At 43.6% G+C, this 25,996-nt stretch overlaps 1 protein-coding gene across 1 annotated transcript in view; it reads left to right on the top strand.

Annotated features, from left to right (window-relative positions):
* LOC124798546 (pickpocket protein 28-like) overlaps positions 1-25,996 on the top strand; it is a 276,442-nt gene that overhangs the window by 30,789 nt on the left and 219,657 nt on the right. Inside the window, exon 2 of the mRNA XM_047261997.1 lies at positions 20,633-20,746. Within this exon, the coding sequence (XP_047117953.1) occupies positions 20,633-20,746 (114 nt within the window). The remainder of the gene's footprint in view (positions 1-20,632; positions 20,747-25,996) is intronic.

Below are 25,996 nucleotides of genomic sequence, written 5' to 3'. Positions count from 1 at the left end.
AGTATCGATAGTGACACACGTAAACGTGTCTCGAATCACATGCTGTAACACAACAGTCGTCTTACTGCTCAAGCTCACATACTCTTCGGCTCCTCGATAGTGACTAACTGCTTCTTTTTACACAATCATAGCTCAACCATAAATCTAGACAAAACGTACGGCGCTACCATTATTCTTTAACAATTAATATATAATTTCTTGTGGCTGTCGTTTCGTTGTATAGCGGCCAGCTCGCCCAGGATGTTCTCTGGCGGGCGTTTTTGCCGTCACGCATAGATGGTCTTTGCCGCTTCTGAATGAAAATTTCTACAGCTGGTTACAATACTGGTTTTTCTAGAACACACACACACACACACACACACACACACACACACACACACACACACACAGATAGAGAGAGAGAGACTTTAAAGCATTTTTACACCCTTTATCTGCTTTACTGCTGCTGACATAGTAGATTGAAACGACCAAGTTATTTACGTAACGACACGAAACTGTTCAAAATTAATTTTGACACGTTACACGTGCGATAAACTATAACTCTCGCACACCTTTGGTTTTCAGAATGAGATTTTCTCTCTGCAGCGGAGTGTGCGCTGATATGAAACTTCCTGGCAGATTTCGCGAGTCGTGCTTGGATAGCTCAGATGGTAGAGCACTTGCCCGCGAAAGGCAAAGGTCCCGAGTTCGAGTCTCGGCCCGGCACACAGTTTTAATCTGCCAGGAAGTTTCATATCAGCGCACACTCCGCTGCAGAGTGAAAATCTCATTCTGGAAACATCCCTCAGGCTGTGGCTAAGCCATGTGTCCGCAATATCCTTTCTTCCAGGAGTGCTAGTTCTGCAGGGTTCGCCCGTCGGTGTGGCCATGCGGTTCTAGGCGTTTCAGTCTGGAACTGCGTGCCCGCTACGGTCGCAGGTTCGAATCCTGCCTCGGGCATGGATGTGTGTGATGTTCTTAGGTTAGTTAGGTTTAAGTAGTTCTACGTTCTAAGGGACTGATGACCACAGATGTTAAGTCCCATAGTGCTCAGCGCCATTTGAACCATTTTTTGAATCTGCAAGGTTCGCAGCAGAGCTTCTGTGAAGTTTGGAAAATAGGAGACGAGTTCCGGCAGAATTTAAGCTGTGAGGACGGGTCGTGAGTCGTACTTGGGTAGCTCAGTTGGTAGAGCACTTGACCGCGAAAGGCAAAGGTCCCGAATTCGAGTCTCGGCCCGGCACACAGTTTTAAGCTGCCAGGAAGTTTCACCTTTGGTTTTTCTAGAGGGGATTCTAACTAGCGTTCGGTAGGTGCAGAAAATTGTTAGGCGCGTTCTTTTGCCGTCATTACAATTGAAAAGTGATGTGTTGTTCCAACAGAATAATGCTCACCCACACGCTGCCCTTGAAACTTCCCTGGCCGGCACGACCTCCGGACTTGTCTCCGATCGAGCAGGCGTGTGGGATATGATGAGACGGTAAGTGACTCGTGCCACTCGTCAACCAACAACTCTTACAGAACTACGTGAACAGGACGAGCAGGAGTGGAATAACATATACGAGGACAGTATTCGCCATTTGTACGATCGATTGGATGCCAGGGTTAGCGCCTGCTTTGCCGCCAGTGGAGGCTACACCACGTACTAACACGGGTGTTTCAGCACGGGTCGATACGCGGTACCTCAGATCCGTTTGTACTATTGATCTGTACTCCGTATGCACTGTTGCAATAATAAATATTGAGTGAATGGAAACCTCAAAAAGAGTGTGCTAATTTTTTTTACCGACGGTGTATTTGAAAACAGTACCCCTTAGACAAGACGTTACGCAATCTTAGTCATCGAAACCTCTGTGTGGGATCGGTTCCGCAGATGCTTACACAACACCAGAAACTCATCGAACTGAAAGTCGCCTCGGTCTCCTGGACCAATATGAGGCTCAAGGCGACACTTTTCTGAAAAATCGTTATCTCCGCATATGAGGCGTGGTTCATCAAAATGAACCGTAATCCAAATGACAGTCCCAGTTCTCAAGAAATAATTTCAGGGCACAGCCATCTGCACAATCTTCTGGACTACACGGGATGTGGTTCTTTGGCATGACATGGTATCTAAACCAACTGCCAGTCTTCAACGCAACAAGACTACACCGACTTAGTTGAATTCCCGAATTTTCAAAGTCAGCGAAAGATGAAAAGTAAACTTGCGCTAGCGCCACGATAACGAGAGGTCTCACAGCAGTTTTGCGGCCACGTAAATCGTTCTCAAATTTAGCTAACTGTCCTACCACATACACCGTACGGTCGTCAGTTAGCTTGAAGAGGCTTCCACTTGTCTTCACCTGTGAAAAGGGGCACCGAGTCAGGTGACACAGGTGGCAATCCAGATTTGAGTTTCCAGTGATTTCCCTAAATCGCTGAAGGCAAATGCCGGGATAGTTCCTGTGAAATGAAGCAGCCAGTTTCCTTCCCCATGCTTGAAACATTTCAAGCTTGTGCTCCGTCTCTGATGAACTCCATGTTGACGGGGCGTTAAGTCCTAACCACCTTTCTTCCTCCAAAGATGGACTACGTGACCAACATTTTCCAGACTCAGATGCTGTCGCCAAGCTGTAAGACAGAGACCAACCGACAGGGACCAACCTCAGCTTGTTCAGTAATTTACGGCTTCGGCGTGTAGTCTTCGTTTGGTCACTGGAAAAAGTACCGGGTGGTTATAATTAAAGCGCAATTCAAGTTCGGGCTGTAATTACTGTATGGCAGCGAAATTTTGTAGATATTCTAATGCGTTCAAGTGGAACAGGTATACGCTGGAAAAAAATTAGTTCCAATTTTAGCAACCAGGTACAAATCTGGAGCTGTTAATGGAAAAAAGACGTACTGAAATATTTTCACATGCAGTGGATTAAAAATGGTAAGTGGGCAGAAAAGGCCAAACAAATGAGAGAGGCATAATGTTGATTTTATTATTAACCGCCGCTTACACAATTTGTTCAATATGAGCACCACAGACATCGACGAGATGCTGTACAGCGCCAGATTTGTAACTGGTGGCTAAATTGGACCTGAATTTTTTCCAACGTAAATTGGATCCACATTAACGCATTCGCACATGTACACCTCCGTGAGTAACTGCACTTTAATTATAACACATACATAACGAATAGTGGTGACTGTGCAGAAAGGACAGTGCGTAGCTGAAATCTTGCTCTATATAAGTGTGTTATTGTGCTTTCTGTTCCGTTAAAATATATGGCAGCCATTGTTTTCGGAATGATTGTCGTACATACATGATAGCCACTAACAAATATATGATACATACACTGATATTTTCTGAAAATTAATAGTGTTTCGAAACAGGGAGCACAGATACTAGCCCACTCACCGGCGGTCTCGACATTCCTATGTATGTCAACAAACATCTCTGCATTCAGCGCTGAGCAGTAAAGACTCGTCTGACACGTTATACGGGATCCTTCTTTATTTGTTGCAGCTGGCCTGCTGAGTCAAAGGGCAAACAGCTTCGAACGAATGTTATATGTGGCACCATCCCATCCACATGCCAAGGCGATGTAGTCATTTGTTCCACCCAGTGATCTATCTAGGCTCTTTAGAGGTAGAACTGTTCTCTCTCTCTTTTTTTCAAATCTCATTTTGTTCTATATTGTTCGTGGCGGACGTTCTATGACACTCGTTCAGGTTTTTCGTTGATACGTTCACTCAGTTTTTTTTTTTTTTTTATTATTACGGAGGGTAGCTAAACCCTCTGACCGAACACGCTGAGCTACCCTGCCGGCAAAGTACATGAGCAGGATTCGAACACGGTACCTCCAACGCACTAGGCGTTAGCCTTTACCACTGCGCTACGCCGACTTGCTCGTTCTCTGGGTACAGCGCCAGCGCATGCATATTCCAGCCCTCTGCGTCGAACGCCATATTGTAGTTATGGATAAAATTTCGACCGATGTTACGCTATTAACGATTACTTACCCATTTCAGATTACACTGAGGTGGCAAAAGTCATGGGGTACTTCGAAATATTGTGTCGGATGTCCTGTTGCCCGGCGCAGTGCAGTATCTCCACGTGGCATTGTTGGAAGTCCCCGAAGAAATACTGAGCCATGCTGCCTCTATAGTCATTCATACTTGCGAAAGTGTTGCCGGTGCAGGATTTTGTGCACGAACTAGCCTCTCGATTATGTCCCATAAATCTTCGATGGAATTCATATCGGGCGATCTGAGACGCAAAATCATTCTCTCAAATTGCCCAGAATTTTCTTCAAACCAATCGCGAACAGCTGTGGCGCAGTGACATGGTGCGTTGCCATCTACAAATATTCCATCGTTATTTGGGAATATCGAGTCCATGAATGGCTACAAATGGTCTCCAAGCAGCCGAGCATAACCATTTCCAGTCAGTGATCGGTTCAATTGGACCAGATAATCTATTCCGTTCTATGTAAAGCCCACACCATTATGGAGCCACCATAAGCTTGCACAGTGTCTTATTGACAACTTGGGTCCATGGCTTCGTGAGGTCTGCACCACACTCGAACTCTGCCATCAGCTCTTACCAACTGAAATCTGGTCTTATCTGACTACGCCACAGTTTTCCAGTCGTCGAGGGTCCAACTGATACGGTCACGAGACAAGGAGAGGTGCTGCAGGCGATGTCGTGCTGTTAGGAAAGGCACCGACGTCGGCCATTTGCTGACATAGCACATTAATGCCACATTTTGCCGTACTGTCCTAACGGATATGTTCGTCGTACGTACCACATTGATTCCTGCGGTTATTTGACACAGTGTTGCTTCTTTGTTAGCATTGACAACTGTTTGCAAACGCCGCTATTTCGGTCGTTAAATGAAGGCCGTCGGCCTCTGCGTTGTCCGTGGTGAGAGGTAAGGCCTGAAATTTGGTATTCTTGACAGACCCTTGACACAGTGTGTCTAGGAATGCCGAATTCCCTAACGATTTCCAAAATGGAATGTCTCATGCTTCTAGCTCCAACTACCACTCCACGTTCAAAGTCTGCTAATCCCAGTTGTGCGGCTATAATCACGTCGGCAACCTTATCTCATAATCACCTGAGTACAAATGACAGCTCCGCCAATGTACTGCCCTTTCATACCTTGTGTACGCGGTACTACCGCCGTCTGTATTTATGCATGTCTCTATCCCATGACTTGTCACCTCAGTGTGTAATCCTTACTCCGTCCGCCCGAAAAGTTCCGAGACTGATTTTATTCCTGGCGGTTAAGTCTTGACTGTGCAGTAACTACTGCGTCACCTTGAACTAACTACTGCAAGCAACAATGTACATTCCCTCAGTCAGTTGCGAGCAGTCAGTGTTAAGTAGTGGATTGGAGTCGTAGTGTGTCAGAGTTGATGTGTCACAAATCCCAATGGAACAACATCGCTAAATGAAGTGCACAGGACATTCCGCAGACTATTTTGAAAAACAGTAAAGTGTGCGCAATGTTTGTCCCACACACCTCGACGCCCACACTTTAGATATCAAGTATCGAAAAATTTATTTCGTTTTAGATCGAGATGTAGGTGGCTGCGATCCATCCAGATTCAAAACAAAAGTTTTATACCAAAACAGATAGGGAACATTTTGAAAAACGAGGAGCTTTCAACACTGTCACATCATGGAGAGCATGAGAATGTATATAGAGGAACGTGTATACTCCTCACTACCGTACCAGCCGTCGACGTTCACTGAGTAGACTGCTGGGACATCAAACTCTCGTTCACCATGGAGCTATGTTTCTCATCCTTGTAAGATAATTTTTTACTTTTTTAAGACGTCCGTTCCCTACTTCTCGTCGTTTATAAGTAGGACATCGTTTTATCAGATGACAATAGCCTATCACATAACAGTGGGATCCATTAAACTGCCAAAGCCGGCCGGTGTGGCCGAGCGGTTCTAGGCGCTTCAGTCTGGAACCGCGCGACCGCTACGGTCGCAGGTTCGAATCCTGCCTCGGGCATTGATGTGTATGATGTCCTTAGGTTAGTTAGGTTTAAGTAGTTTTAAGTTCTAGGGGACTGATGACCTCAGATGTTTAGTCCCATAGTGCTCAGAGCCATTTTTTTTTTTGAGCCGTTAAACTGCATGCATGTATCAATAAACCGCGCAGTGCAAATCCTTGAGTGGTCCCAACACGTTCATGGAAGGCGGCTTCCCAATGGAGTACACAAACGACGAATATGTCGATATGCTTTTGGTGCTGGGTGCATGCAGTAACTAAGCCGCCGCCGCCGCTGCTGCTCGTGCATTTGCTGCAAGGTAACCTCAAAGGCACTATCCCGATAAGAACGTTTTTCGTCGCCTGGAGCAACGCCTACGCAAAACTGGTAACCTTCGTCCACGACTAATGGGCAGAGATCGTCCAATGACTAGACGTACTCCTCAGAAGACGCAGTTCTTGAAAATGTTCACCAATCGCCACAGAAAACTACCCGTGATATTGCACGGCAGTTTCAAATATCTCAAACTGGTTGTTTAAGTACCGGGTGGTCAAACTCAATAAACCATGGAATTATGTAGATAGAGAGCTAAAAATTGACACACATGCTTGGAATGACATGGGGTTTTATTACAACAAAAAGAAGTAAAGTTCAAAAAATGTCCGACGGATGGCGCTGGACAGCAAAACGTCAGTGACTGCGCATGAAAATCGTGTATAAAAGGAGCTGCAATGAGAGAGAGAATCAGATGCGCCAGCAGTCGCAGCATGTTGACGTTACCTGAAAAGGCGATTTTAGTGAAGCTGTATTATCAGAATGGGGAACGTGTTGGTTCAGCGTTACGATCCTGTCGCCATAGGAAGGGGATTCGAACGGGTAAAAGTCCGTTGACAAATGCAGCTGTGGCGAGAATGCTTTCGAAGTTCGAAGCCACTGGTTGTTTAGACGATAGACCCCGTAGTGGCCGACCAGGCACAAGGCGTAATGCTGATGAGACAGTTCAGGAAGAAATGGAGACTGTAGCGGGTTCGTCTATGCACGGGGAAGTCAGCGCTCGTGCAGTCGCACGTCGCACCGGCATTCCATACACTACTGTTGGGTTGGCACTTAAGCGTAACCCCCGGTGCTATCCGTACAAAATCCAACGGCATCATGAACTGTTACCTGGCGATTTAGTGAAGCGGAGGACATTTGCGGTGTGGGCGTTTCAAAAGATGGCGGGAGATGACGATTGGTTGAGTAACGTGTTGTGGACCGATGAAGCTCATTTCACGCTCCGAGGGTCTGTCAACGCCCACAACTGGAGAATTTGGATTACCGAAAATCCTAGAACTGTCGTGGAAACTCCATTGCACGACGATAAAGTCACAGTATGGGTTGGATTTACCACATCTACCGTTATCGGGCTTTTTTTCTTCGAGGAAATGCGTGATTCTGGTTTTGTAACTGCTACCGTGACAGGAGAGAGGTACGCCGATATGTTACAGAATCGCATCATCTCCAGCCTGGCTGATAAACACCTGCTGGAACGTACGAAGTTTATGCAGGATGGCGCTCCACCCCATATTGCTAGACACGTGAAAGATTTCTTGCGCGCGTCGTTTGGTGATGATCGTGTGCTCAGCCGTCACTTTCGTCATGCTTGGCCTCCCAGGTCCTCAGACCTCAGTCCGTGCGATTATTGGCGTAGGGGTTACCTGAAGTCGCAAGTGTATCGTGATCGACCGACATCTCTAGGGATGCTGAAAGACAATATCCGACGCCAATGCCTCACCATAACTCCGGACATGCTTTAAAGTGCTGTTCGCAACATTATTCCTCTACTACAGCTATTTTTGAGGAATGATGGTGGACTTATTGAGCATTTCCTGTAAATAACATCATCTTTGTTTTGTCTTACTTTGTTATGCTAATTATTGCTATTCTGATCAGATGAAGTGCCATCTGTCGGACTTTTTTGAACTTTTGTATCTTTTTGGTTCTAATACAACCCCATCTCATTCCAAGCATGTGTGTCAATTTGTACCTCTCTATCTACATCATTCCTTGATTTATTCAGTTTTCAAATTTATACTGACTTTTAGATCACCCGGTATTACGCGATGAAGAACTGCATCCATATCGCTACACGGTAAACCAACACCAGTTGCCAGAAGACCGCATTCGACGAAAACTGTTTTTTGAATGGCTTGCCGGCCGCTGGTGGCCGAGCGGTTCTAGGCGCTTCAGTCTGGAATCGCGTGACCGCTACGGTCGCAGGTTCGAATCCTGCCTCGGGCATGGACGTGTGTGCTGTCCTTAGGTTAGTTAGATTTAAGTACTAAATTCTAGGGGACTGATAACCTGAGATGTTAAGTCCCATAGTGCTCAGAGCCATTTTTGAGTGGTTTTTTGAAAGATAACGAATATTTTATAAATAACATGATATGGGCCGACGAATCTAGCTTCATTCTTTGTTTTCAACCTCCACGACAGCCATTATTGGTCGGAACACAACCCACTTGTCATCTGTAAACATTACTTTCAGGCACACTTGGGCATAAATCTGCGGGCTGGAATTGTGAGAGCAGTGCTTTTGGGGCCTTACATATTACCGGACAAGGCGCTCCTTATCGTATATCGTGCATTTCTTTGCCTGTCGCATTACAAAATGTTCCACTTGGTGTTCAGCGAAAGCTATGGTTTCAGTATGATGGCACACCGCCACATTTTGGAGCGTATGTGCGTAACTACTTAAATGAAACGTTTCTGGGGAAATGGATCGGTCGCGGAGGTCCAATGTTCTGACCCCCACTTTCCCCGGACCTTAATCCACTAGATCTTTACATGTGGGGACACTTAAAGGAACAAGTTTACAGTACACCACTCATGAATGTAAACTACCTAAAAGCCCACTTGTGTACTGGAAATGGTGGATGCATGTGTGTTGCGTAGGGTCGAGGAACGTATGATTCAGCGAGTGGCGAAGTGTTTGCATATGCAAAGTGGTCGGTTTGAACATCTCTAAAGTCAGGGTTGCTCATACATGTATGTACCAGCTCTGTGAAGATAAACCTGGACATCGAACATACAGAACGGAATTGCTGTGCACAGTATAATGTGCAATATAGTGACGCCTACCTGTTGTGTTTTTTGTACATCATTGGATACAGACGATGTTACTGCATCTGCTGGTTTTATTTGTGTCATGGGCGAAACGAAGTGGTCGTTCACATCTGTAAGAAGTTCGTGTTATGTCTTAAAATAAAGATAACAGTAACAGAAAGAAATACCGCATTATGGTGGGAGAATTGGATACAATATGATGCTTTAATTGAAAAAGAAAAAAAAGTTCGGCACGGCAAGTCTGTGTATCCGTCCCCAAAGCATTGGCTCGTCTGACTCAGCTAATGGGACAGCTCCGTCACAGTGCAGAATTCATAAAATCTGTTCATGACCACGCTGCACGCAGATAAGCGTTGCCACAGCCTCGTTTTTTAAATCCCATTTCTGTTGCACCTATTGGCGGGACTAGGTTTTGAGAGATATACTTCTGTCTTGACCTGGGATGAAGAATGGCATGCCGACTGCCAAGTGTGTCATTTTCTCTTCACCCTGTATATTAGAGCCCGCCCGGATAGCCACACTTGGTACAGCGCCGCTTCCGGGATTCGTGGAGGTGCGCCGGCCCCGGATCAGATCCGGTTGGGCAACTGGCGACGAGAGTCGGTGTGCTGGCCAACCTGTATGTGGCTTTTAGGCGTTTTTCCATTTCCGACTAGGTGAAAACCAGGCTGGTACCCACATCCCACCTCAGTTACACGATTCGCAAGCTTTTAGAAACATTCGCAACAGTTTCACATGAGTGATACCACACACAAAGAGTTGGGCCTCATACATTCCGTCTCGAGGAGTAGAGGAGTAGCGACAGGAAGGGCATCTAGCCACTCTCTAACATTAACAACGCCAAATCCGATAATAACCATGCCAAGCCTGGATAGGTATGGTATACAGTAGAAGCTAAAGAAAAATAAGGTCTTTTATTTTTCCTTTGTCTTTGTGCCGCATTAACGCAGGCTCGCCATGGTTGTTAGCGGATTTGGCGTTGTTAATGTTAGAGAGTGACCGGATGCCCTTGTAGTATCAATCATGTGAAAGTGTGCGAACGCTTTATAAATGTTTATGAATCGTTAACTGAAGTAGGTCTTTGGTACCAACTTGGTATTGACCTGATGGGGTACGAGAAAGTGCCTAAAAGCCACATGGAGGGTGGACGGCACACAGACCACCGTCGCTAATCCACTAGATGCATTCCATCCATGGCCGGCACACTTCCCCATCCTGGAAGCAGCGCTTAAACATGCACTGTTATCCAGGCGGGTGCAAGAGAAAAAGAACATCTGTAGTATTTATCGCTGTTGGCATATCTGGACAAAAGATGTCAAATTCATTCCAGATGCATTGTCACTGTTTACAACATCTGATTTTACGAATGACACGTATTGAAATGTTTGAGTGATGTAGTAAATACTTTTCTGCTGCAACTCATGTAGTTCCTTTGCACGACAACGCAGTGTATAAGTAAAGCATAAGTGAAATAATGCAGTTCAGTTTTGTAATCAATCTGTCAATATATAGAGCACACGAAATTTTTAAAATGATACCCCAAAATTATTATCGGTTATTCCACTAGTCTTGAAACAGTTCATCTCATTCTTCGCCTGCATTCTAGCGATACTTCATGACCGGCATGCTGCAGTTAAGCATGAAACGAAGCTGAGGATCGTTTGCCAGGATTATTAAGCAGCTGGAGTTCGACTTCCAGTTTATATAGAGTTCACTGTTTCCAATCAATAATCTCCATATTAGCGTGAAAGCCTGCCATCTTTTAATTTCTGTAACCTGAAAGGCCATAAGTTGCTATGAGTCAGGTTTTGTGCGCTAAAGTATGACCCCGTTATGTCAGACATGAACCACACATCAGTAAGCGCAATTTGACTGAGGTGATTTAATTTTCGGGGTGATAAGGACTTTCGCAAAGAGGGTTAACCAGAGTTGACCAAGACAAACTGATATTACAATGCTCACTTTAGACCTTATGCATCAATTAATTACATTTATCAATAAACTGTATCTTACAGATAATTTGTGCAATGCAAATGTTATTGACATATGTGCCCTAGATTACCTAATAAACTCAACAACTCTGAACTAGTGGGGCAACAGAAATTATTTCGATGCCTCCATGTATGCTTCAAAGTTCAACAGCGACGCACGCCTAGCCGCCCAACAGAAATCCCGTTTTAATATTTTTGCAGTCATTTTTTATTGCAGGTTGCTTCACTTCGACTTAGAAGATAATTAAAATGAATGGTGTACGTTTCGAGAATATGTTTCTTGAGTGAACACATGTGGTCGTATGGAACGCATGGAAGGAGGCATTAAACAAAAACGACGAAGAAGGATAATAAATTCGTAAGATTACAACTACAGTGAAAAGTAATATAATTGTCAGTATTCATGTACAAGATAGCATACTTGATACGTAAATATATTTCCATGGACAACAAGCCTTTACATTCCCATCAGATACAACAGTCAACAGAAAATCAGAGCATATTTTTAAATGCGAACATTTCAGGTTACGCTTTACCATGACTGTTGTTGACATATTATTGTTAATTCCCGGAACATTGTATTACGCATGAAAGAGCATTGAGATAAGACACCTATAACCTTGGATGAGTGGATAAAAAACAGGTATTGATTCTTACATGTTCTAAAGTTAAGATGAAAGCGCAAACACCTAACATTCCCCACGCCAAATGCGACAGCTAAATAGATCGCTGACAGAAATCTGATTCTCCGTGATCTGAAAGGCCACGTACTGTACAATCACGCAAACGCATCGAAAATGTGAAAATCCATCAACAGTCTCGCCAAATACAGAAAGAAGTTAGATGAATGTGCCTATTCCATCATCACAAGACAAAACGTCTGTGCTACGAGCAGTCATCACGGGAGCATGAAGGAAGAACAGCTTTGTGTGCGGGCCTCGAGACCTCCCAAAACAAATTCTACAACTTAGCGTTCCTATTGGTTGGCTCCAGTCATGCGACCATCAAGACATTTAGCTAGATGACTACAGCCCTTTGAAGCTGACAAGTGACTATCGTAGCGCGCTCGAGTGCAGGACATGAAAGGCGCCTTTCAAGATCAATGCAGAACTCTGGTCTCTGAAAACAGAACACCAGCGTGTCTAAGGACCCCTGTCACCTGCGTCGTCCACCTTGTTGTAGTTAGGCAAAAAGTTTCGATTGGTCAGCACGAGATTAAGAATTATTTACTTAATTCTCGTTACAGAACTTACGTCAATGACTGTAACAGTGTCAGAGGCAGGAAACTATTAGCAAAAGACTGTAATACTCCATTAGAATTGCCAACTTAATTAGAATAATTCCATAAGCAGTGAATTTTACTATCCCTCTTCGGCACTACGGTCGCGGGTTCGAATCCTGCTTCGGGCATGGATGTGTGTGATGTCCTTAGGTTAGTTAGGTTTAAGTAGTTCTAAGTTCTAGGGGACTGATGACCTCAGAAGTTAAGTCCTCAGAGCCATTTGAACCATATCCCTCTTGGGCTTTTATTCGTCCAAATGGTAACGGGAAATTAGAGGCCTCAGGAGTCGGGATATATAATACTTAGTATTTTATATCCTGATGCGAGAAATATAGTCACATTACAATGTATGTCTCTATGTTATGGAGAGAAAATATAACGTAACTGCTGATAGGCAATGAAACACTTCATAAACCAAGCGTGTAGAAATTTAATATGTTAAATTAAAAGGAAGGTCAGTGTTGGTCGTAATATTGATGTTTTATTGATAGCAGAATCGATTTTCGATCACATAATGATCATCTTCGGTGCTGTACACATTAAACTCAGACACTGGTATCAAGTTATCAATAACCAAAATTGAGAAGCGATAGTACCATGGTCTAGGGGTAGCGTTTTTGATTCATAATCATATCGTTTTCGGTCCCGGGTTCGATCCCTGCCCCTACCTAAATTTTGATAAATAATCAGCATTGGCGGCCGAAGACTTCCGGCATAAGAAGTCAGCCTCATTCTGCCAACGGCCTTGTCAAAGAGGGCGGAGGAGCGGATAGAGGTTCAGGGCACTCTCTTGTCCTAGGGGTGGGAAATTGCCCCTAAAGGCGGAAGAATCAGCAATGATCAACGACATGAGGATGCAGAAGGCAATGGAAACCACTGCATTAAAGACACGTAACGTGTATCCACAGGGCATGTGGCCTGTAATTGAAGAAGTGTCATGATGATCTCTCCATTGGCAAAAGATTCCGGAATAGTCCCCCATTCGGATCTCCGGGAGGGGACTGCCAAGGGGGAGGTTACCATGAGAAAAAGATTGAATAATCAACGAAAGGATAACGTTCCACGAGTCGGGGCGTGGAATGTCAGAAGCTTGAACGTGGTAGGGAAACTAGAAAATCTGAAAAGGGGAATGCAAAGGCTCAATCTAGATATAGTAGGGGTCAGTGAAGTGAAGTGGAAGGAAGACAAGGATTTCTGGTCAGATGAGTATCGGGAAATATCAACAGCAGCAGAAAATGGTATAACAGGTGTAGGATTCGTTATGAATAGGAAGGTAGGGCAGAGGATGTGTTACTGTGAACAGTTCAGTGACCGGGTTGTTCTAATCAGAATCGACAGCAGACCAACACCGACAACGATAGTTAAGGTATACATGCCGACGTCGCAAGCTGAAGATGAACAGATAGAGAAAGTGTATGAGGATATTGAAAGGGTAATGCAGTATGTAAAGGGGGACGAAAATCTAATAGTCATGGGCGACTGGAATGCAGTTGTAGGGGAAGGAGTAGAAGAAAAGGTTACAGGAGAATATGGGCTTGGGACAAGGAATGAAAGAGGAGAAAGACTAATTGAGTTCTGTAACAAGTTTCAGCTAGTAATATTGAATACCCTGTTCAAGAATCACAAGAGGAGGAGGTATACTTGGAAAAGGCCGGGAGATACGGGAAGATTTCAATTAGATTACATCATGGTCAGACAGAGATTCCGAAATCAGATACTGGACTGTAAGGCGTACCCAGGAGCAGATATAGACTCAGATCACAACATAGTAGTGATGAAGGGTAGGCTGAAGTTCAAGACATTAGTCAGGAAGAATCAATACACAAAGAAGTGGGATACGGAAGTACTAAGGAATGACGAGATACGTTTGAAGTTCTCTAACGCTATAGATACAGCAATAAGAAATAGCGCAGTAGGCAGTACAGTTGAAGAAGAATGGACATATCTAAAAAGGGCCATCACAGAAGTTGGGAAGGAAAACATAGGTACAAAGAAGGTAGCTGCGAAGAAACCATGGGTAACAGAAGAAATACTTCAGTTGATTGATGAAAGGAGGAAGTACAAACATGTTCCGGTAAAATCAGGAATACAGAACTACAAGTCGCTGAGGAATGAAATAAATAGGAAGTGCAGGGAAGCGAAGACGAAATGGCTGCAGGAAAAATGTGAAGACATCGAAAAAGATATGATTGTCGGAAGGACAGACTCAGCATACAGGAAAGTCAAAACAACCTTTGGTGACATGCAGAGGAGAGAGCAGATAGGTGGAAAGAATACATTGAAAGCCTCTATGAAAGTGAAGATTTGTCTGATGTGATAGAAGAAGAAACAGGAATCGATTTAGAAGAGATAGGGGATCCAGTATTAGAATCGGAATTTAAAAGAGCTTTGGAGGACTTACGGTCAAATAAGGCAGAAGGGATAGATAACATTCCACCAGAATTTCTAAAATCATTGGGGGAAGTGGCAACAAAACGACTATTCACTTTGGTGTGTAGAATATATGAGTCTGCCGACATACCATCTGACTTTCGGAAAAGCATCATCCACACAATTCCGAAGACGTCAAGAGCTGACAAGTGCGAGAATTATCGCACAATCAGCTTAACAGCTCATGCATCGAAGCTGCTTACAAGAATAATATACAGAAGAATGGAAAAGAAAATTGAGAATGCCCTAGGTGACTATCAGTTTGGCTTTAGGAAAAGTAAAGGGACGAGAGAGGCAATTCTGAAGTTACGGCTAATAATGGAAGCAAGGCTAAAGAAAAATCAAGACACTTTCATAGGATTTGTCGACCTGAAAAAGCGTTCGACAATATAAAATGGTGCAAGCTGTTCGAGATTCTGAAAAAAGTAGGGGTAAGCTATAGGGAGAGACGGGTCATATACAATATGTACAACAACCAAGAGTGGACGATCAAGAAGGAAGTGCTCGTATTAAGAAGGGTGTAAGACAAGGCTGTAGCCTTTCGCCCCTACTCTTCAATCTGTACATCGAGGAAGCAATGATGGAAATAAAAGAAAGGTTCAGGAGTGGAATTAAAATACAAGGTGAAAGGATATCAATGATACGATTCGCTGATGTCATTGCTATCCTGAGTGAAAGTGAAGAAGAATTAAATGATCTGCTGAACGGAATGAACAGTCTAATGAGTACACAGTATGGTTTGAGAGTAAATCGAAGAAAGACGAAGGTAATGAGAAGTAGTAGAAATGAGAACAGCGAGAAACTTAACATCAGGATTGAAGGTCACGAAGTCAATGAAGTTAAGGAATTCTGCTACCTAGGCCGTAAAATAACCAATGACGGACGGAGCAAGGAGGACATCAAAAGCAGACTCGCTATGGCAAAAAAGGCATTTCTGGCCAAGAGAAGTCTACTAATATCAAATACCGGCCTTAATTTGAGGAAGAAATTTCTGAGGATGTACGTCTGGAGTACAGCATTGTATGGTAGTGAAACATGACTGTGGGAAAACCGGAACAGAAGAGAATCGAAGCATTTGAGATGTGGTGCTATAGACGAATGTTGAAAATTAGGTGGACTGATAAGGTAAGGAATGAGGAGATTCTACGCAGAATCGGAGAGAAAAGGAATATGTGGAAAACACTGACAAGGAGAAGGGAGAGGATGATAGGACATCTGCTAAGACATGAGGGAATGACTTCCATGGTCCTAGAGGGAGCTGTAGAGGGCAACAACTGTAGAGGAAGACAGAGATTGGAATACGTCAAGCAAATAATTGAGGACGTAGGTTGCAAGTGCTACTCCGAGATGAAGAGGTTAGCACAGGAAAGGAATTCGTGGCGGGCCGCGTCAAACCAGTCAGTAGACTGATGACCAAAACAAAAAACGTGATACCAGTGTCTGAGTTTAATGTGTACAGCACCGAAGATGATCACTATGTGATCGAAAATCGATTCTGCTATCAATAAAACATCAATATTACGACCAACGCTGACCTTCCTTTTAATTTAACATATATGGTCGTTGTGCACACAGCACTCCATGGAGTCGCCAATCAATAAGATTTAACATGGCTAGATTGCAGGTGCCCTTGCGCTTGTTGAATTGTTATTCGTATTTTTTATCGTCGGTATCGGCATATCTGAGAAAATAATGTCAACTTCGTTCAAGAGGCGTCTGCAGTGCTTACGACATTTGATTTTCTAATTTTTTTGTACTTAAAGGTTTAGCTAATGCAGTGCTTAACCTGTCCATATCTTTTCCATCGTATGGTGTTATTTTGCAGGATAACAGAAAGCATAAGTAAAATAAAATAGGACCAGTTTCTCGACCAGGATGTCAATGTCCGGAACACACTCGCGTTTTGAAATGATCCAGAGAACTGTTGCTATTTATTGCAGCAGTTCTTTAGTAGTTCATTTGATTTTTTCAAAAAAATCTGGAACATCCCATGTAATAGACTCTAGTGCCTCGCATTCGTAAGGTATTTGCTTTCCGTTCCAGTGACATTTCGTGCCCCTTGTTTTGTAATTAGGCAAGATAAGAAGTAATCGAATGTTTCGCTGGCACGCTCAGACAGCTATAGTTCAACATCCAGATTAAGAAGTTAGGTAGAGATCACTTATCCTAACGAATCTTCGTGGTATTAATGAACTTGTTAACGGCAGCAATCATCTATATTTTTTTTCTTCCCTCGTCGATGAATGGTTCTTATAATCACAAAATCATTTCCGTTTCGCCACTGCGTCATTTATTGTTGAACGTGATATCTGAAATATGCGAAAAGTCTGATAGGTGGAAGGACCGAATCGGTAGGCAGCGATAATCGTAACGCTTTCACTCGTATTTATTTTTTGTCATGCGTCAGTTGTGCATTTGTAGCCAGTAAACATTTTGGCTAGTATGCACAGCCTTAAACAGGACGCCACATTTCTTCGCGTCATTATAGAGCTGTCTACCTGAGACAAGTAATTCATTGTGGTACTATGCGGTCTGAATAAGTCGGGAAATGCTCCAAGTAGAGACGGAAAAAAATTAGTTACGATAATTAGAGTATAAAGTTCTACGCTGCGTTACCTATACGTTATTCCACGAACGTGTTCGAAAACACCAGGATAGTTCTGATTTTCTTGAACAAGGCAGGCAATTCCAGTCACAAAGGAAGGAAGCTAAGCTATGGTGCAATGTCTTGTCGTCGTCATAGTCATTAACACATTGGCTACCGGACATAAATCACCCAAGGTTATGTACCAGGCCGAGAGCTTTTTCAGATGTGTCTAGTTGTTAGGCATATGGCCTGTGAAGTTAATTTCTTCACTACTATTCCTGCTAGGTCCTGTGCATAGGAATTATGCTCAACCTTTGATAACCAGTCACGACTCTTTTCAGTATTTCGGACGAATAACAGTTATTTTTCGAAAGAACAGAGCGAAAATAATGTAAATGTTGAATATGTAATACCTCAACAGGTTGGTTTACAAATTCACAGCAGATGTAACAACATACTTGTATTAATTAATAGACCATAGATTACATAAATAAAATCTCCGCGGAAATACGACTTCAATCATACGTAACCTCTAGCAGCGCTGTCGCGCGAGTTACCACTAGTGTAACAAAGGTCGTAAACACAAGGAAACAGTTCACTGCAGGGCAGACTAAAAGAGTCGACTGTCACACCATCCGTCAACGAATTTCGGAACCAAAAGTGCACAGATTCTCCAGGAGATCAGGGAAAATCTACATCCATTTCAGCTAAGTGTATCTGTGTACATGAACTATACACACGGCCTAGAACATACGTCTCAATTTTATGCACATGGCCTGCAAGGGAAGTCACCTTGTGTATTAGTTTGTTGCACGAGGCAGACAGTGTGTTAAAGACGAGACACTATTTTAGCTGGAACTGGACGGAAATCGTCCATTTCCTGCTAACGGTAATCACCGTGCCATCTGAATGACGTTATCTAGGGAAACCATATGAAACCCACCGTTGCATGACAGGACGAGGATTTAAATTACATTTTTTCATAATTCGAATTCAACATTACAGCCACTGTGTCACCTCCTTTAAATCAAGGTCTACTGATCTACAGGAGTGCTACAGAGAAGTTGTTTCACGCAGTCTCAAAACAATAGCACTTATGGATTTAGACACGGGGAGCTCAGCGTCCAGGGGATCTACTTTTGCGTTTCCCAACTTAAGCGTTTTCAAATGTCGTGTGTCAAGTACTGGCCTTCAAATCCTTTACAGGCGCGGGACATCTTCGACTGATGTATCGATGAAGGTAAAGTTTTACTCAACCTCAAGATCGACATGAACAGCGCATTACTTTCTTAGGCATGTTCATGTTGGAGGCGGTATTCCTTTGCTCTTCTCCGACCCCAATTTATCATTTTTCACATAAACAAAACATTGCCAGAGGTAAGAGAAGCCACAAGTGACGCCAAAATTCAGGAGCTGACTACTGGCCATTCTACTTTCCAACTGGTATCTATTCATTATTGATTGGAATTAGGTGGCTAAAGTACGCCTGTGCGGTGGTTCTCAGTGAAAATCTAGCGTGGAGCAAACTTTTCGCCGGGAGAGTCTAGCGAACAAGAGAAAGTGAGGCTGTGACTTTAATTTCCTAGTCACCCGACTTAACGCCAAAGCCATCAGTTGAGCTGTGAAGATCTCCGAAGTGTCTTACGGACTCAAGACTTATGACACAGGCGTTACGCCAGTCGACTCAGTTTGTGCTATGCGACTAGAAACGACTTGGCGTCGGCATCGACCATCGCAGCAACAGCAACATCGAAAAGGTGCTAAATTCGGAACTCGCTCATCATGGTCACCGTCGCTACACAGTTACTCATTTTTCAAGCGAGACACACACGTCGGCGAATGATTTTGAATTGAACTGTATTTCCGCGCTTGCATCCATCATTCACTATGATAAGACACTTAGTACAGCGCAGAACATGGTGAGATGAAAGTATTGATAGGAAACATTTTTGAAATTTCTACTGTCTGATGGACAGCCCACTGTGCGCTACTGACCATTCAAATTCCAACACCATGGTGCATGACCGTCATTAACGTTAGATTGATTTGGAAAGAACTACGAGTACATTCTTCAATCGCGCGAAGTAGGTAGAAGTAATGCCTTCCTATATTCTGTATATAAGGAAAGATTGCACAGCCGTTTTCTCATTCAGAAATCTCATTTTAATAATGGTTATTTGATAGAAGATAGTCACTTACGAAGTGTAAGAAGGAGAAACTTCTACCAGTACGTGTTGATATTAGAAGGTAGGAGGATCATATCCTAAGAGCCCACAATAAATCGTTCCGCGATGTTGCTGCTCGCGTTGGTAGGGATTCCACGACTGCCGTGCGAATATGAAATGGCTAAATCGAGGCCGACCGGTGTGGCCGAGCGGTTCTAGGCGTTTCAGTCTGGAACCGCGCGACCGCTACAGTCGCAGGTTCGAATCCTGCCTCGGGCATGGATGTGTGTGATGTCCTTAGGTTGGTTAGGTTTAAGTAGTTCTAAGTTCTAGGAGACTGATGACCTGAGATGTTAAGTCCCATAGTGCTCAGAGCCATTTGAACCATTTGAGCTAAATCGAGGGCAACTCACAACGTCATGGAGGATATCGAAGCCCCAGTCAACTAGCGCCCGAGAGGACGCGCAGGATCGTAGAGAAACATCTCGTATCTTGGTACGGAATGTCGTTGGGTACATAGCATGATCACCTCCGGTTGGCACAGCCGGTAATTTGAACAGCTCGCGCTACATTTATGACGCGTTAAAGCCAGTAGCTCCATCTTCGAGATGTTCGTGAAGTTGCCTTTGAACAAGATAACAAAAGACCACATGTTACCCGTTTTGTCCTGTCCTACCTCAACATTGAGTGTGTCCAGCTGTTGACCTGCTCAACACGTTCCCCAAATCTGTCACGCACTGAAAACTTATAATCAATGGAGGCCGAGAAAGTGGCACACCACCACTCAGCAGCCTCCATGGTGAAGTCTCATGCAGGTGTGAAGCTGCATAGAATAACGTAGGCGTGTCTTATACTTAAGCTCATATCGATTTGATGGAAAGCTGGGTTAGAGTTGTGTTGTTTCCAGAGATGTACTACGTTTCACACACTGTGCACCCGAAAATTTAATCATATATACTTCCTAGTATACTGCATGTACACGCTATGTAAAATTTCGTTATTTGCTATCCCTCTTGGTATTGACCAACAGTGTATGTAACATTAAAAATAGAGACTAAGTATTAGCACTTTTCACCTGACATGTTTAATTGTAAGAAACAATCTGTTATGCCTACAGGAAGCGCACAACGTTGTTGCAGAAAACGTGGACATACTTCAAAGAATACTGTGTCAACACAAGTTTGCACGGCCTCAAGTACGTCGGCGAAGACCAATGCCCCCTGGCGCAAAGGTATATCTTAGCATTCATTTACAGTGTTCATCTTTCATTTCTGTTACCCTCCTTATTCCTGGCTTCGTAGTATAAGTACTGTACTGGTAAAAAGCTGCTTTGTTCGTTATTACGTTACTGCCGATGAGATGCATCTATTAAGCATCACTGCTACACGTAGGACGTATTAGTTGAGGAAATGCTCACTATCATACTATGTGGTAAAAAAGCAACTGTGTAGTAAAAATTTGTAATTTAATACATGAAGAAATGCTTACGATAGGGCGAAGATCTCTGCAGGAGATCTGAAAATGGCGTCATGGAGACAGACCAGTGCATAGTTGTCTATGTTGATAAAATTTCTCGGGGTTTATCTGGGTTGGGTGAGCGATAATCTGGGAATGACTGTGGGAAGTTCCTCCATTGTATGGAGATTGTTTTTGTATCCCACCCTTCCAGTGAACCCAACATGCACAAACGCGAAAGCATTTTGTCTGGGAATCTAGCATGCTAGAGTCGTGGAAACATGTTGTGATCAGCAAAGACATTTGGAATGAGGTACACTCCATTCCGTCATGTTGTAACTAGCTCACTAAAAATTCAGGTTCACTGAGTCAGGCATAGAATATCAGCCCAATAACGGTCTGCACTGACGGTACGTGGAACTACTAACATGCTGCATGGTACGACACTTCAGAGCCCAGTCTTCGGGGCGTGTATGGACTTCATTATACATTTTTAATGTTGTCAGTACGCTCCAGGCACAAGTATTCTGGCTGCCGACGTGTCGGAATAGATAAAACCACACGCCTCATCAGTCACGAACGTTACATCAGAGATGTCCTCAGCAACAAAAAAATGTTTGAAAGCCAATGCAGTAGTCAGCGCAGGTCCTATAATAGAGTTCCTTGAGCTGTTGCAATACAGACACTTCGTATCAGAAGAACTTCTAGTTACGTTGTAGAATGTTTATGGCTTTACTCGTTGAGCATTTGCGTGTCCAAGAACAGGCTTCACTCGCAGTACCACGCACGAAGATTTAATACATATAAACTGTCATGTCATTCTTGATAACCAGTGCTATAATGTAGAGCACTTCGGACGGAACTACACGGAGAACATATTATTTCTTGAACGGCAGTTGCTAAAGCGTTTGATGGAATGATTTATGATGAGCGCACCTCATATCTCAACCATTAACAGGTAATCACTGTTTTTATCCCGTCGGCAGTTTATGACTCAATGGACTTCAGTAAAATCTCATTTGTCAAGACAAAACAAAAATCATCTTTCTTCCAAAAAGTGAGCAACAGACGTCATATCTCAAACTCTCAACGGTGGCTTGGGAACTATAGTTTTCAACATAACCCTACCATTCGGTCTTACACGTGGCTCCATATTTTCCACTGTCGTTGAAATGAAATATTAGCCATGCCAATGTCAGTACGCCAATTGCATGCGAAATTTGCTTAAGGTTCTGTCATGCGCAGTCGTGTCAAGTGCACTGTGAACATATCATTTACCTTAATAGGAGACTCGACCCTTGCAGACACATTTACGACAAATTGAATAAAGGACTGATCGAGAATGAAAGCCCTTTCTTTGTAGAGAGCTGCCCTGAGGGTTCGTATCGACGTGCATCTTGAAGACCTACATGAAAGCCAGCACTCCAGAATGTCGCGTGAATATTGTATGGGTTAAAATCAGATTGCTGAATAGCCAGTCAATAAATAGCACTTATCTCATCGTGAAATCATTTGCGGGAAAATCGTGCAATATGAGCGAATGCTCCTTTGGTGAGAAATATAGCTGTTTTTCAACAGCAAGTAGGTACAGTGAATATTTTTGTAAGTCTCTATTATTGTCGTTACTACATTCGTTTTCATACGTAAGACCCACTTTAGTGAGTGGTCGGTATTGTAGCTTGATTGATCCTACTATGGGTTTTTCTGTGGTTTCAAATTTCTTCCCCTATACAAGTGACCTATAGCTAAATGGAATGGACAAAAATGTGGAAGCACCAGAAACACAACTCATTATTATACCTAATGCGGTGTAGGAAAGCCGTTGGCATTCAAAACAGATTCCACTCGTCTCGGAATGGACAAATGGAGGTTCTGTATGGTATCATACGGTATTTTACACCTTTCTCCCTGCAAAATAGTGGGAAGTTCAGTTAACGAAAATGGAGGTGTATAGCGACCACACACTCTTCTCTCCAAAGTAAACCATAAAGGCTCAATAGCTGGTGACTGTGGTGGCCGGGGGACATATGACGCCGCGCGGAGTGGCCGCACGGTTTGAGGCGTCATGTCACGGACTGCGCTGCCACTCCCGCCGGAGGTTCCAGTCCTCCCTCGGGAGTCTAGGGACCGATGACGTAAGCAGTTTGGTCCCTTAGGAATTCACACACATTTGCACATTTGGAGATACGACAGTTCATCCTCGTGCTCATAAAACTAGTGCTGGACGATGCGAGCTGTGTGAAAGGAAGCGTCTCGTCTTGGAACTTAGCATCACCATTGGAGACCAAACATTGTACCATGGGATGGATCCGATCAGGCAAAATGGTCACAAATTCCTTGGCAATAAAGCGACCTTGCAGAGCAGTCATGGGGACCCTGGAATCTTATGATGTGATTTCTCAAATTACCACCGAACACCCTCCATATTTCAATCTTGAGACGGAAAGACTACCAGAAATTGGAAAAAACGATGTGCAACAAGACTAGTCCGACCAAATGACATTCTTCCGTTGCTCCCTAGGCAGGTTTCATGGCTTCACCATCCTGTTTTCCAGTTACGGGTATTTTCATAATTTATGTGTAGTTTTGAAATTCCGGTTCACCGTGAAATACCCGCATTATGGAGATCCCTTCCTGTTGTTTTGTTGCTGACAGGGCTCGTGAATGCGACATTCAGTTCTGCAGTGCCTTTAGCAGCTGTCGTCTTCTCATTTCGCGTTACGGTCCTCTTGAATGACCATCTATCAAGATTACTCAACAAACACTTTCGTTTGCATTGTGACTTAGCGGATGATGTTTTTCTGCTTTCCCTGTATGTGGTATAAATAGTCGATATGTTGCGTCTTAAAACAACGAACACTTCGGTTACTTTGGTTATGCAAGCCCCTACCATACCAGCATCAACAATTTGCCCTCTTCCAGAACCAATTAGCTCCAACATAATGTGCTCACAAGTGCAAAGAACTGACCGGAAACGACACTTGCAACCTGCTGAGGGCACTGCTTACGTGACGTTCTTCAAATACAACAGTGGAACCAGCAGGCTTGTCTAGCATCTGCGCTCATGTTCAAGCATGCATTTCTCGCTGTGTTTCCATATTTTTGTCCAGTCCCCATATCTAAACTGCATAAACCGGTCTCCGGGATCGCAGGTACAACAGAAGAAACCCATCGTAGGATTGGTCAAGCGATCATTAACATACCTCATTAAATTGATCGCTTTGGAAAAATATAAATGTTTAAGTGAATATAAGTGATCTTTTTTACACTTAACTTGCCAAACATTCTGTATAAACTGCGAACGTAACTCTTGCCCAAATTACACCTGTGAAAACGCGAAGCCTTCTACACGCATTGCCTGTGATAAACGTTGAGTTTAACCTAGTGTGATCACATCAGAAACTGAGCAATAGTGTGAGATACAGGAAACAATCCGCTATTGCAGGAAAACATTAATTTACTGACGGCGATATTTCTAGTAGGCCATTTAAGTAGGATGGCTGAACAATGACTTCCCCCTGTGGTTCTCTTATGACAGTGCTTTACGTATTGGAAGGTCCAGAAAAAAAACAAAGAGAAATCAAGATCGAACAAATTGGACAAGCAAATGCTTGACGACGGGCATTTGACGGTGTAAGCAAATCGCCTGGGATCGGAAGACACGTCAGACTATCTCACAAATTGTCAGAAGCCTGTTGGTTCCTAAAGCGATGACCTGGCTCCTCGGTCAATCCGACCCTCTCCAATCCCAGATAACAATAAAAAATGAATAATAACTACAAACTAGGATCACTCAAATAATGATATGAAGAATTTGGCAACGACATACAATGCCTGATCTTTGGCACATCCATACACAATAGCTCTTTCTGCAATTCTGTCAGGTCTTAACATCAACCCGTTTTGCAACCGACTGGTACACACATTCCACTTAAGTGCTATGACTTACGTCGGTGCTAGCAGGTCACATGGCCTGCTTTAGAATATATATATATTCCTGTCATGGTCAGTCTGGGGACGAGATGCAAAGTATGGTAACTGAAGAAAACTGAAAACTTCACAAGCCAATATCGCTAAAAAAAGCTTTTTATTGGGTGATCGGTTTCGACAGAGCTATACTGTCACCGTCAGGTCTTATACTTTTGAATTTATATCCATCACTATTAAAAGTCGCTTCACGTTGCATATGTGGTACTTCAGTGTATACATGCAAACATGTAAATGATCAATACATTGAGATACATATGACAATTCTTAGGCTGTTGTAGCCACATCATCAAATATAGATTCAGTTTACGAAACATATTTACAATGCCCCCGATGAACCATGGACCTTGCCGTTGGTGGGGAGGCTTGCGTGCCTCAGCGATACAGATAGCCGTACTGGAGGTGTAACCTCAACGGTGGGGTATCTGTTGAGAGGCCAGACAAACGTGTGGTTCCTGAAGAGGGGCAGCAGCCTTTTCAGTAGTTGCAGGGGCAACAGTCTGGATGATTGACTGATCTGGCCTTGTAACACTAACCAAAACGGGCTTGCTGTGCTGGTACTGCAAACGGCTGAAATCAAGGGGAAACTACAGCCGTAATTTTTACCGAGGGCATACAGCTTTACTGTATGGTTAAATGATGATGGCGTCCTCTTGGGTAAAATATTCAGGAGGTAAAATAGTCCCCCATTCGGATCTCCGGGCGGGGACTACTCAAGAGGACGTCGTTATCAGGAGAAAGAAAACTGGCGTTCTACGGATCGGAGCGTGGAATGTCAGATCCCTTAATCGAGCAGGTATGTTAGAAAATTTAAAAAGGGATATGGAAACCTATAGTGGGAATTAGTGAAGTTCGGTGGCAGGAGAAACAAGACTTTTGGTCAGGTGAATACAAGGTTATAAATACAAAATCAAATAGGGGTAATCCAGGAGTAGGTTTAATAATGAATAAAAAATAGGAGTGCGGGTAAGCTACTACAAACAGCATAATGAACGCATTATTGAGGCCAAGATAGACACGAAGACCACGCCTACACACC

This window comes from Schistocerca piceifrons, chromosome 5, assembly GCF_021461385.2.
Source record: "Schistocerca piceifrons isolate TAMUIC-IGC-003096 chromosome 5, iqSchPice1.1, whole genome shotgun sequence".
NCBI lineage: Eukaryota > Metazoa > Arthropoda > Insecta > Orthoptera > Acrididae > Schistocerca > Schistocerca piceifrons.
The sequence above is the reverse complement of the archived record's forward strand: the minus strand, read 5'-3'. Positions and strand labels throughout refer to the sequence as shown.